This window comes from Siphateles boraxobius, unplaced genomic scaffold, assembly GCF_051911475.1.
Source record: "Siphateles boraxobius isolate OS27281-9 unplaced genomic scaffold, OSU_SipBor_1 3, whole genome shotgun sequence".
In the NCBI taxonomy this organism is placed as follows: Eukaryota; Metazoa; Chordata; class Actinopteri; order Cypriniformes; family Leuciscidae; genus Siphateles; species Siphateles boraxobius.
Window position 1 is genome coordinate 1,324,225 of NW_027508919.1, and position 21,345 is coordinate 1,345,569.

General features: G+C 40.1%; 4 protein-coding genes across 12 annotated transcripts in view; all 4 read right to left on the minus strand.

Moving 5' to 3' along the window:
• Positions 1-21,345, minus strand: part of LOC143756691 (protocadherin gamma-A11-like) — a 225,419-nt gene that overhangs the window by 193,946 nt on the left and 10,128 nt on the right. For 2 of the 9 annotated variants that reach the window (XM_077247310.1, XM_077247292.1), the window contains exon 1: positions 17,667-20,217. The exons of 4 other annotated variants lie outside the window; for them this stretch is intronic. In XM_077247310.1, the coding sequence (XP_077103425.1) occupies positions 17,667-20,042 (2,376 nt within the window). In that variant the 5' untranslated portion in view covers positions 20,043-20,217. Of the gene's footprint in view, positions 1-9,744; positions 12,246-17,666; positions 20,218-21,345 lie in introns of those variants that run through there. 3 more of the 9 variants (XM_077247317.1, XM_077247298.1, XM_077247321.1) reach the window with 2 other exon arrangements.
• Positions 556-2,973, minus strand: LOC143756605 (protocadherin beta-15-like). Its single transcript, XM_077247189.1, has one exon. The coding sequence runs from the start codon at positions 2,971-2,973 to the stop codon at positions 556-558; it is 2,418 nt and encodes an 805-aa protein (XP_077103304.1).
• LOC143756606 (protocadherin beta-15-like) lies at positions 4,380-7,408 on the minus strand. Its single transcript, XM_077247190.1, has 2 exons — positions 4,881-7,408; positions 4,380-4,418 (listed from the first exon to the last, which is right to left on the minus strand). The coding sequence occupies exons 1-2, from the start codon at positions 7,257-7,259 to the stop codon at positions 4,380-4,382; spliced, it is 2,418 nt and encodes an 805-aa protein (XP_077103305.1). The 5' UTR covers positions 7,260-7,408.
• On the minus strand, positions 12,969-15,778 carry LOC143756607 (protocadherin beta-15-like). Its single transcript, XM_077247191.1, has 2 exons — positions 13,228-15,778; positions 12,969-12,995 (listed from the first exon to the last, which is right to left on the minus strand). Exons 1-2 carry the CDS (start codon positions 15,601-15,603, stop codon positions 12,969-12,971), a joined length of 2,403 nt encoding a protein of 800 aa, XP_077103306.1. The 5' UTR covers positions 15,604-15,778.

The following is a 21,345-nucleotide window of genomic DNA, read 5'->3' on the forward strand; positions in this document are numbered from 1 at the left end:
AAATTCGCAAGAGCAAAATAATCCAAACACCAAGAGTACATGCCAGTGCAGCACCACGGACAGCAACAGGGAAACATGCACTATGCGATTTCCAATCATAAAATGACGTTTAAAATACTTCGATCAACGGAAAATGGCTGAAACTGACATCCGAAAATAATTCCCTTTATAGCATTAAAAGATACAAAGAAAAACGTGAAAATACTTAAAAACTCAACACTTCCTCATAAATTCAACATGTCTTTGTAACAGTAAAAGATTACTAATAAACAACTTTTACCGCTTTGAACCCAAAATGGCAGCTAGTGCTATAAAATAAACAAGAAAAAAAATTGATTTGCGAATCATGCTACGTATTAAAATGGTTCATACTACACCAGGCAAAAATAAATAAATAAAAATAATGAAGATACTTTTCTGATTTTAAACTGACCCTCAAAAAATATTTGTCCAAAAAAAAAAAAAAAAAGATTTAAAGAGCCACGTGATCTGCCAACAACAGAAAACAATGCCAATGAAAGCAGTCAAGTGTGGAAAATACACTTTTTCACAATTTCAATCCACCAAATTATTTTTTAAAGAAATACTTAGTCCTACCTGAAATGTATCGCTCATTTCCGCATCAAGTCCTTCAAGATCATCCACAGCGGACTGAGTCTTTTTCAGAGTCAGGTCAGCAGTCAGTGTGCCCTCATTATAAGATCTGACGAACTTGAAGTCACTAGTGCGCGAGCCCGTGGTCAGGTACACGTCATAATTGTAAGCGCTGCGGAGAGTTCCCGCGCCCTCCACCTCTGCGTAATTTGGAGGGAGATACGCGCTGGGAATGGCTACAGCTCCATCAAACAACAGTCTGGGCTTTCTCCTGCGACAAAACCTCACGGCCAGGATGATGATGATGAAGGTCAGGAAGAAAGTGGAAACGGACACCAGCGCGATGATCAAATAAAACGTCAGTTTGGAGCTGCTCTCGTCATGAGACATGTCTTTCAGTTCTGGAACTTCAGCCAAGTTATCTGATATGAGTAAATACAGCGCGCACGTGGCTGAGAGAGAGGGCTGTCCGTTATCTCTCACGGACACAATAAGGTTCTGTTTCATGCTGTCAGATTCAGAAATGTCCCGCTGCGTCCTGATCTCCCCGCTGTGGACACCGATAGTGAAAAGTCCCGGATCAGTCGCTTTAATAATGTGATACGAGAGCCACGCGTTCTGTCCAGAATCCGCGTCCACGGCGATCACCTTGGAGACCAGGGAGCGCGCCTGCGCAGCTTTGGGAACCATCTCGGTCATGAAGGAGTTTCCTTCCGGAGAGGGGTATAATATCTGAGGGGAGTTGTCATTCTCATCCGATATGAAGACACTCACGGTCACGTTACTGCTCAGAGGAGGAGAACCGTTGTCTCTGGCTAACACGAGCACTTTGAAACTATTCAGCTGTTCGTAATCAAACGATCTCACGGCATGAATGACCCCGGTGTCTCCGTTAATGGATAGAAAGGAGGACACCGGTGCGCCATTGACATCAGAGGACAACAGAGAATAAACTACAGTGCCATTCTGTCTCCAGTCCGGGTCTGTAGCTGATACTGAACAAATAGAGGAACCCGGTTTGTTATTTTCTTGCACATGAGCTCTGTAATTCTGCTCTTCAAATACAGGTGGATTATCATTCACGTCAGCAACAGTCAAGTGAATATTCTTAGTGGAAGATAAAGGCGGAGAGCCCTCATCAGTAGCAGTGATTGTAATATTATAATCAGAGAGCAGCTCGCGGTCTAATTCACCTGTGGTCACCAGAGAATAGTAATTTTTGATTGAAGGAACGAGTTTAAATGGGACGTTTTGCTGAATGGAGCAGCGCACCTGTCCGTTATTCTCAGAGTCTCTGTCCTGAACATTAATGATGCCAACTTCTGTACCGGGTAACGCGTTCTCAGGAACGGGACTATTCAGAGATTTGATTATAAGACTGGGGGAATTGTCATTTATGTCAGTCATTTCTATCACCACTTTTGTGTCTGAGGAAAGACCATACCCATCCTTAGCCTCCACAATAATTTCATATCTTGATTCATCTTCAAAATCTATTGGCCCTTTCACGGAAATTTGTCCGCTCTGATGATCCAATGAAAAAGATTCTTTTGCATATTCGGATAAATGACCAAATTCATAAGTCACTTCTCCATTTTGTCCCTCGTCAGCATCAGTAGCGCTCACTGTCACCACTACAGTATCTACAGGAGAATTTTCAGGCAGACTGACTTTATAGACGGCCTGACTAAAGACTGGAGCATTATCATTAGCATCCAGCACAGTGACGTGTATGGCTACAGTCCCTGATCTCGGTGGAGTCCCGCCGTCTACCGCAGTAAGAATTAAAGTCAAATCTTTCTGCTGCTCACGATCCAACTCTTTATCCAACACTAACTCGACATAATTGCCTCCATCTGTTTTCGAATTCACTGCTAAAACAAAATTTAAATTTCTCTCTAAAATGTATTTTTGCACTGAATTGTGTCCAACATCCGCATCACGAGCCTCAATGACACGAAAACGAGCACCTTTATCTGCACTTTCACTTATTTCTAGCTTGATTACATCTTTGGGAAATATTGGCGTATTATCATTAATGTCTTGGATTTTTAGGACAACGCGATGCAATTCCAAAGGATTTTCTAATACAAATTCGAAATTAAGCACACAAGAAAGCCTCTCCTTACAAAGCCCCTCTCTATCTATCCGATCAGCCACTATCAATTCTCCCGTTGTCAGATTTATGTCGCAGAATCGTTTTCTGTTACCTTCAGTATCAATGCGAGCCTTACGTGATGACAGTCTGTTCACATCGAGCCCGAGATCCTTTGCTATTTTTCCAATCACAGATCCGTGTTTCATCTCCTCCGGGAAAGAATAGCTCACGTCTCCATAAGCGGTGTGCGCCATCAGCACGAAGAACAAAAGGCCAAACATCTCAGCAGAAACCTTTGCAATGCTTGGGAAATTCAGTAGAAAGTAATTCCAGTAATGCAACAGTTAAAATGTAAAAGTGAACACGTGAAACTAAATAATAAAAAATGCAGTCACATTCGACGATTTTCTAGAACGAGACGATCTCACAGCCCAGTGTATGACATCATCAGAAGCAGAGTGGAGAGATGTGTGCTGAATACACACATTGTTTTGTAGGTGAACAGCGACACTATGAGTTAAAGGCAAAAACTGCATAAAAATCATATCTTTCACAGGATTAAGCGTCATAACGTAGCCTACATACACTGGTTTTGAAAAAATAAGTTATATAAGTATATCTTAAATCTGTTCAGAGGCAGCAGCAACATTCTCTGAAGAATGTGAGATCGAAATTACAGGCCTGCAGTATATGTGCATGTATATATATATATATATATATATATATATATATATATATATATATATATATATATAACAGAAGGCTATGAACTACATTGTGTATGGGGGGCACCAGTGCAGTGCAACAGTTAAGCACCATGGACAGCAACAGGAAAACCTGTAATATGCCATTTCCAATTCGGCTAAAATAGTAAAATAGTTAAATTGCTGACATCGGAATAAAATTTTCTTTATAAGCCAGTTTCATATAGGATAATAACTAAAAGACAAAAAATAAACTAAGACTTCTTAAAAACCGCAACATCACTTAGTATGATTCATAAGTTGTTTTCATAATGGGGACCAAAACATGTCCCAACAAGGACACTGATTTCGAATATTACCATCTTTGTGGGAACATTATGTCCCCATAAGGGTTTGCCTGAACCACACACATACACACACACACACACACACACACACACACACACACACACACACACACACACACACACACACACACACACACACACACACACACACACACACACACAGTAAAATCCAACAAACACACTACCTCTACTACAGCATGAACAGCAAATTGAAAAATTGCCTTTCTATTAAACTTCATATCCGAGCGAGTGTACTGGCGCTTGTAAAACAATACTTACATAAAAATGTAAAGCCATTTATAAAAATAAAAATAAAAACACAACAGAGACAGCATGTGACACACGCTAAAACAAAGTAAATTAATATATATATATTAAAGACCCGCATTGCGTTGAATCACATTCTAACGTTTATCATGGGCCAGATTAAATAAGATATATTGATCATTAATATTTCTGAAACCCCTTTTAAATCCAAATATGTATTGTATTATATCCATGGACAATGTGCCTCCACTAGAATTTACTACAATCCGAAGTGAATTAGCTTGCTTGTGCAAACCTATCAAATTTCGTTTCCAGGTCGTGGGCCGGTAATGTACTGTAAAAACTTGCACAAACCGACAATAAATGTAGCTACTTTTCAGACGTGAAATTGACCGTGAAATGTCGCACCTGCAAAATACCACCTGAATGAGTCAAGTGAAACTTAGCAGAGAACAGAGCCTGTTGCCAATGGAACTTTCGCTTTACAAGTAAATACAAATTTAATGTAAACATACTATTATTTAATTAAAAAGACGTGGTTAGTCTTGAAACGAACAGCTCATTGCCCACATTAAACCCTTGTACACGGGAAAAATAACATGACATAAGGAAAACTACCAACAAAATGAATTCAGCATTAATAGCTCATCGATAAGATGATCAAAAAACTTTGACGTTGTAACTACTAAAAAAATCAACACACAAATTTAATCACTTCTAATAAAAACATATTATGGGGGGGGGGTCTGAATGAGTCAGATAGTTTTGGTCTTTAAAGGGACTATTGGCATTGAAAGTAGTCAACTTTGAACACAAATACACATTTAATATGGAAGTCCAGACCATTATAAATATATACTTTGTTAGTACCTGAAACGAATCGTTGATTTCCGCTTCAAGTCCTTCAAGATCATCCACAGCGGACTGAGTCTTTTTCAGAGTCAGGTCAGCAGTCAGTGTGCCCTCATTATAAGATCTGACGAACTTGAAGTCACTAGTGCGCGAGCCCGTGGTCAGGTACGCGTCATAATTGTAAGCGCTGCGGAGAGTTCCCGCGCCCTCCACATCTGCGTAATTTGGAGGGAGATACGCGCTGGGAATGGCTACAGCTCCATCAAACAACAGTCTGGGCTTTCTCCTGCGACAAAACCTCACGGCCAGGATGATGATGATGATGAAGGTCAGGAAGAAAGTGGAAACGGACACCAGCGCGATGATCAAATAAAACGTCAGTTTGGAGCTGCTCTCGTCATGAGACATGTCTTTCAGTTCTGGAACTTCAGCCAAGTTATCTGATATGAATAAATACAACGCGCACGTGGCTGAGAGAGAGGGCTGTCCGTTATCTCTCACGGACACAATAAGGTTCTGTTTCATGCTGTCAGATTCAGAAATGTCCCGCTGCGTCCTGATCTCCCCGCTGTGGACACCGATAGTGAAAAGTCCCGGATCAGTCGCTTTAATAATGTGATACGAGAGCCACGCGTTCTGTCCAGAATCTGCGTCCACGGCGATCACCTTGGAGACCAGGGAGCGCGCCTGGGCAGCTTTGGGGACCATCTCGGTCATGAAGGAGTTTCCTTCCGGAGAGGGGTATAATATCTGAGGGGAGTTGTCATTCTCATCCGATATGAAGACACTCACGGTCACGTTACTGCTCAGAGGAGGAGAACCGTTGTCTCTGGCTAACACGAGCACTTTAAAACTCTTCAGCTGTTCGTAATCAAACGATCTCACGGCATGAATGACCCCGGTGTCTCCGTTAATGGATAGAAAGGAGGACACCGGTGCGCCATTGACATCAGAGGACAACAGAGAATAAACTACAGTGCCATTCTGTCTCCAGTCCGGGTCTGTAGCTGATACTGAACAAATAGAGGAGCCCGGTTTGTTATTTTCTTGCACATGAGCTCTGTAATTCTGCTCCTCAAATACAGGGGGATTATCATTCACGTCAGCAACAGTCAAGTGAATATCCTTAGTGGAAGATAAAGGCGGAGAGCCCTCATCAGTTGCAGTGATTGTAATATTATATTCAGAGAGCAGCTCGCGGTCTAGTTCACCTGTGGTCACCAGAGAATAGTAATTTTTGATTGAAGGAACGAGTTTAAATGGGACGTTTTGCTGAATGGAGCAGCGCACGTGTCCGTTATTCTCAGAGTCTCTGTCCTGCACATTAATGATGCCAACCTCTGTACCGGGTAACGCGTTCTCAGGAATGGGGATTTTAAGAGATTTAATCATAATAATAGGGACATTATCGTTGGTATCAACAACATCAATTAATACAGTAGAATAACTGACTAACCCTTGACCATCTTTACCTTGAATTGTAAGTTCAATTGAGCTTTCCTCCTCATAATCAATGAGCCCCGTTATTTTAATCTCCCCAGACAATGGATCCAGCGAAAATGTTTGCAGGTGGTTTTCAGTCAAAAGACCAAATTCATAGGTCACCTCTCCATTATGTCCCTCGTCAGCATCAGTAGCGCTCACTGTCACCACTACAGTATCTACAGGAGCATTTTCAGGCAGACTGACTTTATAGACGGCCTGACTAAAGACTGGAGCATTATCATTAGCATCCAGCACAGTGACGTGTATGGCTACAGTCCCTGATCTCGGTGGAGTCCCGCCGTCTACCGCAGTAAGAATTAAAGTCACCTCTTTCTGCTGCTCACGGTCCAGCTCTTTATTAAGAACGAGCTCGCCGTATTTTCTCCCATTTGCTCTAGTAACTACATTAAGGAGAAAATGTTCATTATTTTGAAGCGTATATGACTGCACTGAATTTATTCCAATATCAGAATCACGAGCCTCTTCTAATAAATAACGAGATCCTTTGTCTGCAGATTCCCTAATTTCGAAATTGATTAGAGTTTGTTTGAATTGTGGTGAATTATCGTTTATGTCCTGAATATTGAGAATAAATCGATGCAGCTCCAAAGGATTTTCTAACACCAGCTCCTGTTTCAAAACGCATGAAGCTTTCTTTCCACAAAGACTCTCTCTGTCGATTCTCTCCGCTACGGTCAGTTCTCCGGTATTCAGATTAATGTCACAGTATCGTTTTCTGTTACCTTCAGTATCAATTCGTGCATTACTAGATGACAGTCTGCTCACATCGAGCCCGAGATCCTTTGCTATATTTCCAATCACAGAACCGCGTTTCATCTCCTCCGGGAAAGAGTAGCTCACGTCTCCATAAGCTGTGTGCGCCATCAGCACGAAGAACAAAAGGCCAAACATCTCAGCCGACACGATTAACCTTTGGAATGCTTCAGATACTAAGCGGAAAATTAAATCCAGCAAATACAATTACCAAGTAAAAGAAAACAAATGTAAATCTCAATGTGGAATAATAGCCAGAAGGACAGTATTAGCAGCAGTCAGTCTCCGTCGATGATTTTCTGTAAAGCGACGAGCTTGAGATATTGTATATGACATCAGAATAAGGGTGGAGAGATGTGTACTGGAGACACACTTTGTTTTGCAGGTGAACAGCGACACTATGAGTTAAAAGAAGAAACTGCATAACATATCCCTAATGGAGTTAAGTGTCTGTTATATAGTTCAAATTATTTTGCAAAAACAAAAAGACGCCAGCAACAGTCCCTGACGAGTGGGACATAAACACAACCACAATATTTAATCCTATTAAAAATATATGGTGAGTTAGAGAGCGATGTAAGAGCAAAACACCAAATACCAAGATTAATTGACAGTGCAGGACCATGGAAAGCAAATGGAAACCCTCCCTTATGCCATTTCTAACCAAAGGTGTTTAAAAAGTTACAAACATACAAAGTTGCTTTTTTAAGCCAAATTCATATGATAAAGTAAACGATTAAAAAAAACAATAAATAGGCAGCATTTTGTCAGACAAAATAATAATAAACTGCAGAATTAATGTATATAGATATATTGATGTCACACAAAAAGTTAAAAAGAGGTTAAAAGAAAGATTAGCTAAAAAACGACATCAGATTTCTTTAAAAAAATCCAACAACTTTAAACTCTATAAATCTAAAATGTTAGCTTAGCCGACATGTTGTATTTCAGATTATTGCCATAGGCTCTAAAACCTATTTCATGGCAGATAAAGGTATAATCAGACAATTTGTAAAACGCTAAAAGGGTAAATCAATTCCATGCAATTTCAATTCTATAAAGGGTTCCTTACTGACAAAAATAATGACAAATACCTGTGACGGGATTCATGACTTAAAATTGGTCATTATAAGCAAACAAATCTAAATCTAAATGATAAAAATAACAATGAAGATACTTCTCAGGCTTTAAAAGACCTGGCACAAACATCTACTCATAAAAAACACAACTGTATACAGACCTACATATAAGAGCAAAACCTCACCAGCAACAGACACTGCAGAAATATTTATATTCCATTCCTACTAAATCATAAAAACAATGAAATAAAAAAAATAATTTAAACCCTTAATACATTTATTTTACATAACGGACAACAATAGGAATGCAGAACCATAAATAAACAGTATAAACAACATTATTAATGATCAACATCGTGTGGGATCACAGTACATGCCCTTATCCTGGGCCACATAATGATCATTACCGTTTCTGAAACCCCATTTCATCAAAATACAGTAAAAAACTGATGGTAGGCTATTCCAGGGGTGTCAAACTCCTTCACTGGATCACTGTAAAAAGTGTAAACCTGCAATTGTTAGGTTAAAGAGCTATTACCTGTGCTTACTCTTAATTTTTGTTTTGTTGGTCTAGCCTTTCATATTTAGGTTGCTTCAGTATTGTTAAATAACATTTTTATTTGAATAAAATCAATTTAAATGTTACCACATGAAGCACATTTTTAGTTTACCTTTTTTTTCAGTGTGGGCCGCAGCCAGCAGAGTTTAGCTTCAAATTGATCCAGCTAATCATGTTCTTCAGGCATATATGAAAACTACAGGTATGTGTGTTGAAGCAGGGTTGAAACTAAATTCTGCAGTATAGGCCCTCCAGGAACTGATTTTGACACCCCTGGGCGAATAAAAAATGCGCCTTCACAAGATAAGCAACGAACAGATTCAGCCGCAATTTGCACAGTTTGGCCATTATTCACCAAGATCCCAAACAAAAGTCGAAAACTTGCTTATGCGATCTGTCAAAATTGCGTGCACACACGATGTGGGCCTATTGTGGGTGATGTATATTACAGAACCAGGTGCAAAAAAAAAAAAACATTTTTTATTTAAAAAGTGTTATTGTTGTTTTCAGAGTTCAAATTGCAACACGATATAGTGCTTATCTATAGCACTCATTTGATTTGTCGTGCTATTTATATGCAGAAATTAATTTATGCGTGCATATGATACGCACTGTTAACCCCTTGGGTAGGATTAGTGGTGTGGGATACGTGCGTATTGCACGCCACAAAGTGCGTATAATAAACTTAAAACGTAATTTCTGCGTATACATTGCACGAGTCTACACGCACTTTTATGAGTTATGAGATCGGGCTCCAAAATTGACACTCAAAAATGTTCTTGTCTACAAAAGGCACTTGAATAAGTCAAGCAATATTTTCAACAAGAGAGCCTTTTGAAACTGACACTCTGCAAACCAAATATATATATATATATATATATATATATATATATATATATATATATATATATATATATATATATATAGTCACACAACATATATATTATTATTTTTTTTTTAATAAGAAAGACTTCGCCAATCCTACCTGAAACGAATCGTTCATTTCCGCTTCAAGTCCTTCAAGATCATCCACAGCGGACTGAGTCTTTTTCAGAGTCAGGTCAGCAGTCAGTGTGCCCTCATTAGATCTGACGAACTTGAAGTCACTAGTGCGCGAGCCCGTGGTCAGGTACGCGTCATAATTGTAAGCGCTGCGGAGAGTTCCCGCGCCCTCCACATCTGCGTAATTTGGAGGGAGATACGCGCTGGGAATGGCTACAGCTCCATCAAACAACAGTCTGGGCTTTCTCCTGCGACAAAACCTCACGGCCAGGATGATGATGATGAAGGTCAGGAAGAAAGTGGAAACGGACACCAGCGCGATGATCAAATAAAACGTCAGTTTGGAGCTGCTCTCGTCATGAGACATGTCTTTCAGTTCTGGAACTTCAGCCAAGTTATCTGATATGAGTAAATACAACGCGCACGTGGCTGAGAGAGAGGGCTGTCCGTTATCTCTCACGGACACAATAAGGTTCTGTTTCATGCTGTCAGATTCAGAAATGTCCCGTTGCGTCCTGATCTCCCCGCTGTGGACACCGATAGTGAAAAGTCCCGGATCAGTCGCTTTAATAATGTGATACGAGAGCCACGCGTTCTGTCCAGAATCCGCGTCCACGGCGATCACCTTGGAGACCAGGGAGCGCGCCTGCGCAGCTTTGGGGACCATCTCGGTCATGAAGGAGTTTCCTTCCGGAGAGGGGTATAATATCTGAGGGGAGTTGTCATTCTCATCCGATATGAAGACACTCACGGTCACGTTACTGCTCAGAGGAGGAGAACCGTTGTCTCTGGCTAACACGAGCACTTTGAAACTCTTTATCTGTTCGTAATCAAACGACCTCACGGCATGAATGACCCCGGTGTCTCCGTTAATGGATAGAAAGGAGGACACCGGTGCGCCATTGAGATCAGAGGACAACAGAGAATAAACTACAGTGCCATTCTGTCTCCAGTCCGGGTCTGTAGCTGATACTGAACAAATAGAGGAGCCCGGTTTGTTATTTTCTTGCACATGAGCTCTGTAATTCTGCTCCTCAAATACAGGTGGATTATCATTCACGTCAGCAACAGTCAAGTGAATATTCTTAGTGGAAGATAAAGGCGGAGAGCCCTCATCAGTAGCAGTGATTGTAATATTATAATCAGAGACCAGCTCGCGGTCTAATTCACCTGTGGTCACCAGAGAATAGTAATTTTTGATTGAAGGAACGAGTTTAAATGGGACGTTTTGCTGAATGGAGCAGCGCACCTGTCCGTTATTCTCAGAGTCTCTGTCCTGAACATTAATGATACCAACCTCTGTACCGGGTAACACGTTCTCAGGAACGGGGCTGTTAAGAGAATTTAGTGCGATTACAGGAGAGTTATCATTGACATCAATAACATCTATTAATACAGTACAATGACTAGCTAACCCTTGTCCATCTTTGGCTTGAATTGGCAGCTCAATTAAATTATCCTCCTCATAATCAATGAGTCCTGTTAGTTTAATCTCTCCAGACAACGAATTGACAGAAAATATTTCCAGAAGGCGTTCGGATAAATGACCAAATTCATAAGTCACTTGCCCATTTTGTCCCTCGTCAGCATCAGTAGCGCTCACGGTCACCACTACAGTATCTACAGGAGAATTTTCAGGCAGACTGACTTTATAGACGGCCTGACTAAAGACTGGAGCATTATCATTAGCATCCAGCACAGTGACGTGTATGACTACAGTCCCTGATCTCGGTGGAGTCCCGCCGTCTACCGCAGTAAGAATTAAAGTCACCTCTTTCTGATGCTCACGATCCAACTCTTTATTAAGAACGAGCTCGCCATATTTTCTTCCATTTGCTCGCGTTAATACACTAAGAAGAAAGTGTTCATTGTCCTGCAACACATAAGTCTGCACTGAATTCATTCCAATATCAGCATCCTGTGCCTCATCTAATAAATACCGAGATCCTTTGACCGCTGATTCCTGTATTTCGAATCTTATTATACCTTGTTTAAACTGTGGTGAATTATCATTAATGTCCTCGATATTGAGAATAAAGCGGTGTAGTTCTAATGGATTTTCCAGTACGAGTTCCATTTTAATAACGCATGAAGCTTTCTTTCCACAAATCTCCTCTCTGTCGATTCTCTCCGCTACGGTCAGCTCTCCAGTATTCAGATTAATGTCACAGTATCGTTTTCTTTTACCTTCAGTATCAATACGAGCCTTACGAGATGACAGTCTGTCCACATCGAGCCCGAGATCCTTTGCTATATTTCCAATCACAGATCCGCGTTTCATCTCCTCCGGGAAAGAATAGCTCACGTCTCCATAAGCGGTGTGCGCCATCAGCACGAAGAACAAAAGACCAAACATCTCAGCAGCAACTATTGAAATGCTTAATAAACTGAGCAGAAATTATATCCAGATAAACAACAAATATGTCAAATAAAACAAAATGAAGAAATTTAGAAAAATAGACCGACTGCCTAGTATACAGTCCTTCTGTCACTGTAGACGATTTTGTATAACGAGACGAGCTCGTAGCCCAGTGTATGACATCAGAAACAGGGTGGAGAGATGTGTATTGAACACATAAGTTGTTTTGCTGGTGAACAGCGACACTGTGAGTTAAAGTAAGAAACTGCATGACATCCATTTTTCTCACAGAATTAAGTGTTGTAGTACACAATGGGTTTTGTGGACTTATTCAGCAGCTATATACTTATTTTATTGTAATGTAATTGTTTAGCTAAGCAAAAGAAAATTATCTGAAATGGAGAGATAAAAAACAAACCCACATTGTATATTATTAAAAATAAATAAAAATAATATTGAAATAAAAAGCAATGGAAGGGTAGAGAGTTACAAATACGCAAGAGCAAAATATCCAAACACCAAGAGTGCATGCCAGTGCAGCACCACGGACAGCAACAGGGAAACATGCACTATGCGATTTCCAATCAGATTAAAATGACGTTTAGAATACTTCGCTCAAGGGAAAATGACTGAAACTGACATCCGAAATTAATTCCCTTTATAGCTACATTAAAAGATACAAAAGAAAAACATAAAAATACTTAAAAACTCAACACTTCCTCATAAATTCAACATGTCTTTGTAACAGTAAAAGATTACTAATAAACAACCTTTACCGCTTTGAACCCAAAAATGGCAGCAAGTGCCAAAAAATTAAAAAGAAAAACAAAAACACATCGATTTACGAATCATGCCACGTATTTAAATGGTTCATACTAGACCAGGAAAACACAACAAAACAAAAAAAATCCCATAATGCAGCTGCTTTTCTGATTTTAAACTGACCCTACAAAATATGTCCACAAAAAATAAAAATAAAAAGATTGAAAGAGCCACGTGATCTGTCAACAACAGAAAACAATGCCAATGAAAGCAGTCAAGTGAGGAAAATACACTTTTTCACAATTTCAATCCACCAAATTATTTTAAAGAAAGACTTAGTCCTACCTGAAATGTGTCGTTCATTTCTGCATCAAGTCCTTCAAGATCATCCACAGCGGACTGAGTCTTTTTCAGAGTCAGGTCAGCAGTCAGTGTGCCCTCATTATAAGATCTGACGAACTTGAAGTCACTAGTGCGCGAGCCCGTGGTCAGGTACGCGTCATAATTGTAAGCGCTGCGGAGAGTTCCCGCGCCCTCCACCTCTGCGTAATTTGGAGGGAGATACGCGCTGGGAATGGCTACAGCTCCATCAAACAACAGTCTGGGCTTTCTCCTGCGACAAAACCTCACGGCCAGGATGATGATGATGAAGGTCAGGAAGAAAGTGGAAACGGACACCAGCGCGATGATCAAATAAAACGTCAGTTTGGAGCTGCTCTCGTCATGAGACATGTCTTTCAGTTCTGGAACTTCAGCCAAGTTATCTGATATGAGTAAATACAACGCGCACGTGGCTGAGAGAGAGGGCTGTCCGTTATCTCTCACGGACACAATAAGGTTCTGTTTCATGCTGTCAGATTCAGAAATGTCCCGCTGCGTCTTGATCTCCCCGCTGTGGACACCGATAGTGAAAAGTCCCGGATCAGTCGCTTTAATAATGTGATACGAGAGCCACGCGTTCTGTCCAGAATCCGCGTCCACGGATATCACCTTGGAGACCAGGGAGCGCGCCTGGGCAGCTTTGGGAACCATCTCGGTCATCAAGGAGTTTCCTTCTGGAGAGGGGTATAATATCTGAGGGGAGTTGTCATTCTCATCCGATATGAAGACACTCACGGTCACGTTACTGCTCAGAGGAGGAGAACCGTTGTCTCTGGCTAACACGAGCACTTTGAAATTCTTCAGCTGTTCGTGATCAAACGACCTCACGGCATGAATGACCCCGGTGTCTCCGTTAATGGATAGAAAGGAGGACACCGGTGCGCCATTGACATCAGAGGACAACAGAGAATAAACTACAGTGCCATTCTGTCTCCAGTCCGGGTCTGTAGCTGATACTGAACAAATAGAGGAGCCCGGTTTGTTATTTTCTTGCACATGAGCTCTGTAATTCTGCTCCTCAAATACAGGTGGATTATCATTCACGTCAGCAACAGTCAAGTGAATATTCTTAGTGGAAGATAAAGGCAGAGAGCCCTCATCAGTAGCAGTGATTGTAATATTATAATCAGAGACCAGCTCGCGGTCTAATTCACCTGTGGTCACCAGAGAATAGTAATTTTTGATTGAAGGAACGAGTTTAAATGGGACGTTTTGCTGAATGGAGCAGCGCACCTGTCCGTTATTCTCAGAGTCTCTGTCCTGCACATTAATGATGCCAACCTCTGTACCGGGTAACGCGTTCTCGGGAATGGAAATTTTTACAGATTTAGTCATTATCGTAGGGGCGTTATCATTGACATCAATAACATCTATTAATACAGTACAATGACTCGCTAACCCTTGACCATCTTTGGATTGAACTGGCAGCTCAATTAAATTCTCCTCCTCATAATCAATGAGTCCTGTTAGTTTAATCTCTCCAGACAACGAATTGACAGAAAATATTTCCGTAAGGCGTTCGGATAAATGACCAAATTCATAAGTCACTTCTCCATTTTGTCCCTCGTCAGCATCAGTAGCGCTCACTGTCACCACTACAGCATCTACAGGAGAATTTTCAGGCAGACTGACTTTATAGACGGCCTGACTAAAGACTGGAGCATTATCATTAGCATCCAGCACAGTGACGTGTATGACTACAGTCCCTGATCTCGGTGGAGTCCCGCCGTCTACCGCAGTAAGAATTAAAGTCACCTCTTTCTGCTGCTCACGATCCAACTCTTTATTAAGAACGAGCTCGCCATATTTTCTTCCATTTGCTCGCGTTAGGACACTAAGAAGAAAGTGTTCATTGTCCTGCAACACATAAGTCTGCACTGAATTCATTCCAATATCAGCATCCTGTGCCTCATCTAATAAATACCGAGATCCTTTGACAGCTGATTCCTGTATTTCGAATTTTATTACACCTTCTTTAAACTGTGGTGAATTATCATTAATGTCCTCGATATTGAAAATAAAGCGGTGTAGTTCTAAAGGATTTTCCAGCACGAGCTCTTGCTTAATAAAACACGAAGCTTTCTTTCCACAAATCTCTTCTCTGTCGATTCTCTCCGCTACGGTCAGTTCTCCAGTATTCAGATTAATGTCACTGTATCGTTTTCTGTTACCTTCAGTATCAATTCGCGCCTCTCGACGTGATAGTTTGTCCATATCGAGCCCGAGATCCTTTGCTATATTTCCAATCACAGATCCGCGTTTCATCTCCTCCGGGAAAGAATAGCTCACGTCTCCATAAGCGGTGTGCGCCATCAGCACGAAGAACAAAAGGCCAAACATCTCAGCAAAAACGTAGAACGTTTAAAATGCCTAAGAAATTAAATCCAGGAACACAAGAATATACATGTAAAGGAAAACATACATGTAAATCTAAATTTAGAAATGTAGACAGGATTACAGTATATGAGGCAGTCTCCGTCGATGATTTTCTGTAATGAGACGAGCTTGAAGCCCTGTGTATGACATCAGAAGCAGGGTGGAGATATGTGTACTGAACACACACATGGTTTTGCTAGTGAATAGCGACACTGTGAGTTACGACAAGAAACTGCATGATATGTATATATCTCTGACAGGATTAAGTACTGGGGGATTTAGGAGCAGAAAAAAACCCCAAGAATAAATCCCAAGTCAGAACAATGGACAGCAACAGTAAAACCTGCTCTATGATATTATATTCCTGTTATTTTATATTTATTTAATGGCATTTAAAAATCCCTGACATTGGAATTTATATTCCTTTATAAGCAAGATTTCACACAGCCTTAAGGACACATCGATGAGAGAAAAAACGCAAAGAGACATAAAACGGCAAAATTGTATCATAGATTCGATTTACAATCTTCCGCATTCATATTAGCTCACTAAGGGATTTTAGAAAAAACGATAACATGCGCTTGACAAAATGATTAGTCAACAGAAAGAATCCGTTTTCAGATTCATGTCAACAACAGATAGGCTAACAAGCTATTTGAATAAAAAATGGCTAGTGACGAAAAAATATTGAAAAACCCAATGCGTAATACGACTTGTGAAACATTATACTTGACTTAGAATTGATCATATGTGACCAGGACATTTTTAAATAAAATAAGACTAGTTTATATTGAAGATTTTAAACTGAACCTCACAAATGCTCGTCTAAAACACTTGAATGATCCACATGATCTTGCAATTTTAAAGAGACTGTTATCAATTAAAGCAGTCAATTAAATTGCATATACACATTTAGTCTGTAAACCCAGTCCGTAAATATTTATCTAAAGAAAGTATTCGTTTGTCCTATGTGAGTCACTCATATCCGCAGTAAGTCCTTCAAGAACAAAAATTTGACCAATTTATAAAGAATACACATGTACAAGACAACGCAAATGATTGAATCTTGTTGTTCATATCAATATAATAAGATAAAAAGGTGATGTAGCCGCTAAGTATCACCTGTTGTCTTCAGCGAACTGTGATGTCAGTCCTATGACATCATGAACAGAGTGGAGAGAAACAATGTGAATGGTCAACGGTTGCATTTGGGAACAACAACACAGAGTTCAAATATGAAACTCTAAAATCTCTTAGAATAAATGGTAAAGCTTGGATATCATTTTTTTTTTTTTTTTTTTTTTTGCTTCTGAAATAACTTCACAACATCAAATGCCCGGAACAACCAAACATTCTCATTAGATTTAAAAGAGAACAAGGTCGATTTTCAAGATAATCTATTCCTAAACCACGACTGTAACGTTATACAATCAGACATTATAAACGGCAAAACTCCATCAGCGACAGACACTGCCTGTACAGCACCATGGACAGCAAATATAAATATGCCGTTTCTACTGTAACTTGTGAACCGATTGAAAACAACAACATCAAGATTGTTTTATAAAGCATTTCGCATACCAAACAACATGAAAGGAAATCAAAAAGTAAAGTAAAACATAGATAAACCAATTACAATGACACATCATGAGTATATTTTGAGAAACTAAAATAATGTCATTTGATAATTAACATCTATAAAATCCCGTTTTAAACCAATTCTTTCTGGAAGAATGTATCTAACAAGCAATATGCATCGGTATTGATCTGCGTTAATACGTTGTGGGTATGTATATATAAATATATATATATATATATATATATATATATATATATATATATATATATATATATATATATATATATATAATTATTATTATTATTATTATTTATTTTTTATTTTTTAAACCATGTTTAATCATGACACAGTAAGCAACTGATTATATTTAAGGAAATTGCAAGAAAGTAGGCAGTCTTTAAAACCAAAACATTAAATAAATAAAAAACAAAAACTTTGTTAGTCCTACCTGAAACGAATCGCTAATTTCAGCATCAAGTCCTTCAAGATCATCCACAGCGGACTGAGTCTTTTTCAGAGTCAGGTCAGCAGTCAGTGTGCCCTCATTATAAGATCTGACGAACTTGAAGTCACTAGTGCGCGAGCCCGTGGTCAGGTACGCGTCATAATTGTAAGCGCTGCGGAGAGTTCCCGCGCCCTCCATATCTGCGTAATTTGGAGGGAGATACGCACTGGGAATGGCTACAGCTCCATCAAACAACAGTCTGGGCTTTCTCCTGCGACAAAACCTCACGGCCAGGATGATGATGATGAAGGTCAGGAAAAAAGTGGAAACGGACACCAGCGCGATGATCAAATAGAACGTCAGTTTGGAGCTGCTCTCGTCATGAGACATGTCTTTCAGTTCTGGAACTTCAGCCAAGTTATCTGATATGAGTAAATACAACGCGCACGTGGCTGAGAGAGAGGGCTGTCCGTTATCTCTCACGGACACAATAAGGTTCTGTTTCATGCTGTCAGATTCAGAAATGTCCCGCTGCGTCCTGATCTCCCCGCTGTGGACACCGATAGTGAAAAGTCCCGGATCCGTCTCTTTAATAATGTGATACGAGAGCCACGCGTTCTGTCCAGAATCCGCGTCCACGGCGATCACCTTGGAGACCAGGGAGCGCGCCTGCGCAGCTTTGGGGACCATCTCGGTCATGAAGGAGTTTCCTTCCGGAGAGGGGTATAATATCTGAGGGGAGTTGTCATTCTCATCCGATATGAAGACACTCACGGTCACGTTACTGCTCAGAGGAGGAGAACCGTTGTCTCTGGCTAACACGAGCACTTTGAAACTCTTCAGCTGTTCGTAATCAAACGACCTCACGGCATGAATGACCCCGGTGTCTCCGTTAATGGATAGAAAGGAGGACACCGGTGAGCCATTGACATCAGAGGACAACAGAGAATAAACTACAGTGCCATTCTGTCTCCAGTCCGGGTCTGTAGCTGATACTGAACAAATAGAGGAGCCCGGTTTGTTATTTTCTTGCACATGAGCTCTGTAATTCTGCTCCTCAAATACAGGTGGATTATCATTCACGTCAGCAACAGTCAAGTGAATATTCTTAGTGGAAGATAAAGGCGGAGAGCCCTCATCAGTAGCAGTGACTGTAATATTATAATCAGAGAGTAGCTCGCGGTCTAATTCACCTGTGGTCACCAGAGAATAGTAATTTTTGATTGAAGGAACGAGTTTAAATGGGACGTTTTGCTGAATGGAGCAGCGCACCTGTCCGTTATTCTCAGAGTCTCTGTCCTGCACATTAATGATGCCAACCTCTGAACCGGGTAACGCGTTCTCAGGAACGGGACTGTTCAGAGATTTAAGTATTACCATAGGGGCGTTATCGTTAACATCAACAATATCTATTAATACGGTGGAATAACTGGCTAACCCTTGACCATCTTTAGCTTGAATGGGAAGTTCGATCGTACTCTCCTCTTCATAATCAATTGGACCTGTTAGTTTAATTACACCAGACACTGCATCAATGAAAAATAATTGCAGGATCTTTTGACGTAAATGACCAAATGCATACGTCACTTCTCCATTTTGTCCCTCGTCAGCATCAGTAGCGCTCACTGTCACCACTACAGTATCTACAGGAGAATTTTCAGGCACACTGACTTTATAGACGGCCTGACTAAAGACTGGAGCATTATCATTAGCATCCAGCACAGTGACGTGTATGGCTACAGTCCCTGATCTCGGTGGAGTCCCGCCGTCTACCGCAGTAAGAATTAAAGTCACCTCTTTCTGCTGCTCACGATCCAACTCTTTATTAAGAACGAGCTCTCCATATTTTTTCCCATTTGCCCTGGTAAGTACATTAAGAAGAAAATGTTCATAATTTTGAAGTGTATATGACTGCACTGAATTCATGCCAATATCCGCATCGTAAGCCTCTTCTAATAAATAACGAGATCCTTTATCTGCCGATTCCTGTATTTCGAATTTTATAACACTTTCCTTGAACTGTGGTGAATTATCGTTTATGTCCTCAATATTGAGAATAAAACGATGTAGCTCTAAAGGATTTTCCAGCACGAGCTCTTGCTTAAGAGCACACGAAGCTTTATTTCCACAAATCTCTTCTCTGTCGATTCTCTCCGCTACGGTCAGTTCTCCAGTATTCAGATTAATGTCACAGTATCGTTTTCTGTTACCTTCAGTATCAATGCGAGCCTTACGAGATGACAGTCTGTTCACATCGAGCCCGAGATCCTTTGCTATATTTCCAATCACAGATCCGCGTTTCATCTCCTCCGGGAAAGAATAGCTCACGTCTCCATAAGCGGTGTGCGCCATCAGCACGAAGAACAAAAGGCCAAACATCTCAGCAAAAACGCAGAACCTTTGAAATGCCTAAGCAATTAAATCCAGGAACACAAAAATATACATGTAAAGGAAAAAATACATGTATATCTAAATTTAGAAGTGTAGACAGAAGTATAGTATATGAGGCAGTCTCCGTCGACGATTTTCTATAATTAAGCGAGCTTGAAGCCCTGTGTATGACATCAGAAGCAGGGTGGAGATATGTGTACTGGACACACTCATGGTTTTGCTAGTGAACAGCGACTCTATGAGTTTAAATAAGAAACTGCATGACATTATGGACAGTATGGAATAAACACAGAGTATACTCTCTGAAACAACATGAACAAGCAGCAACATTCACTGAAGAGATAAATACGACCACAACATTAAATGCCCTCCATAAATGCAAGTGCAGCACCACGGACAGCAACACAACTATAGTTGTGTTTATTTTTTTATGTTGTATACAACATAAAAAAATAAATGCACTATGCCATTTTCAACATAACTAAAAGAGCTTTAAAATGTGTTGACATTAGAATTTAATTGCATTCATAAGCCAATTTACATCGATTAGAGAAACGCAAAACTACTTTAAATAGCAACAATTTATCCACGAGGACACAAACTAATGTTAGGAAAAATGTCAAAATGAGCTTGACAGAACTCTTAGTCAACGAGACTTACTTCTTTCCCCAAAATATCACTGTTAAAAAACTTTAAGCTCTGGAATATAAAATATAGTAACTAAAAATAATGAATAACTCTTATAAAAAACAGTGATTCATGAAACCTATAATTCATCGAATATTAACAGAAAAGTGTCATATACCAATGCATCTTCGTATCGCACTTAGAACCGCATCTCAAAACTGTTCATGGGAGTAAAATAAAGCACTTGAATGAACCGCGTGATCTTTCAAAATAGTCAATTAAAATGCAAATAGACATTTAGCATAAAAAGGCTATATTTCAAAATACTTATATATACGATTTCGTCATTACTTAAAGACACTTATGTCCGCATCAAGACCTTCACAATCACAAAACAAATAATCACATTACAAAAAAATCCACATAAAGCAGAACGCAAATGACTAAATCTTGTTCATGATGAATATATGCTGGTGGTGCCACAATATACGGCAACATGCTCCTCAACAATGTCAGTGGCTCATGATGCAACCCATCGGCATGTCATAAGTTTTAGTGGCACAGAGGCCATTGCCACATGCCGCTGTGCTTTGTGGCACATCCGGTTGTCATTGGCATGTGACAGTGGCTTCTGTGCGTAAGATGCCATGCCACTTCCTGTTAA

What these genes read in the sequence shown, in the direction of transcription:
- LOC143756606 (XM_077247190.1), bottom strand. Translation starts at nt 7,259, where the DNA reads ATGTTTGGCCTTTTGTTCTTCGTGCTGATGGCGCACACAGCTTATGGA. An exon ending in AAATCAACGATTCGTTTCAG is followed by an intron (nt 4,419 to 4,880) that starts GTACTAACAAAG and finishes GGTATTTTGCAG; the next exon opens with GTGCGACATTTCACGGTCAA.
- LOC143756607 (XM_077247191.1), bottom strand. Translation starts at nt 15,603, where the DNA reads ATGTTTGGCCTTTTGTTCTTCGTGCTGATGGCGCACACCGCTTATGGA. An exon ending in AAATGAACGACACATTTCAG is followed by an intron (nt 12,996 to 13,227) that starts GTAGGACTAAGT and finishes TTCCTGGTCTAG; the next exon opens with TATGAACCATTTAAATACGT.
- LOC143756605 (XM_077247189.1), bottom strand. Translation starts at nt 2,973, where the DNA reads ATGTTTGGCCTTTTGTTCTTCGTGCTGATGGCGCACACCGCTTATGGA.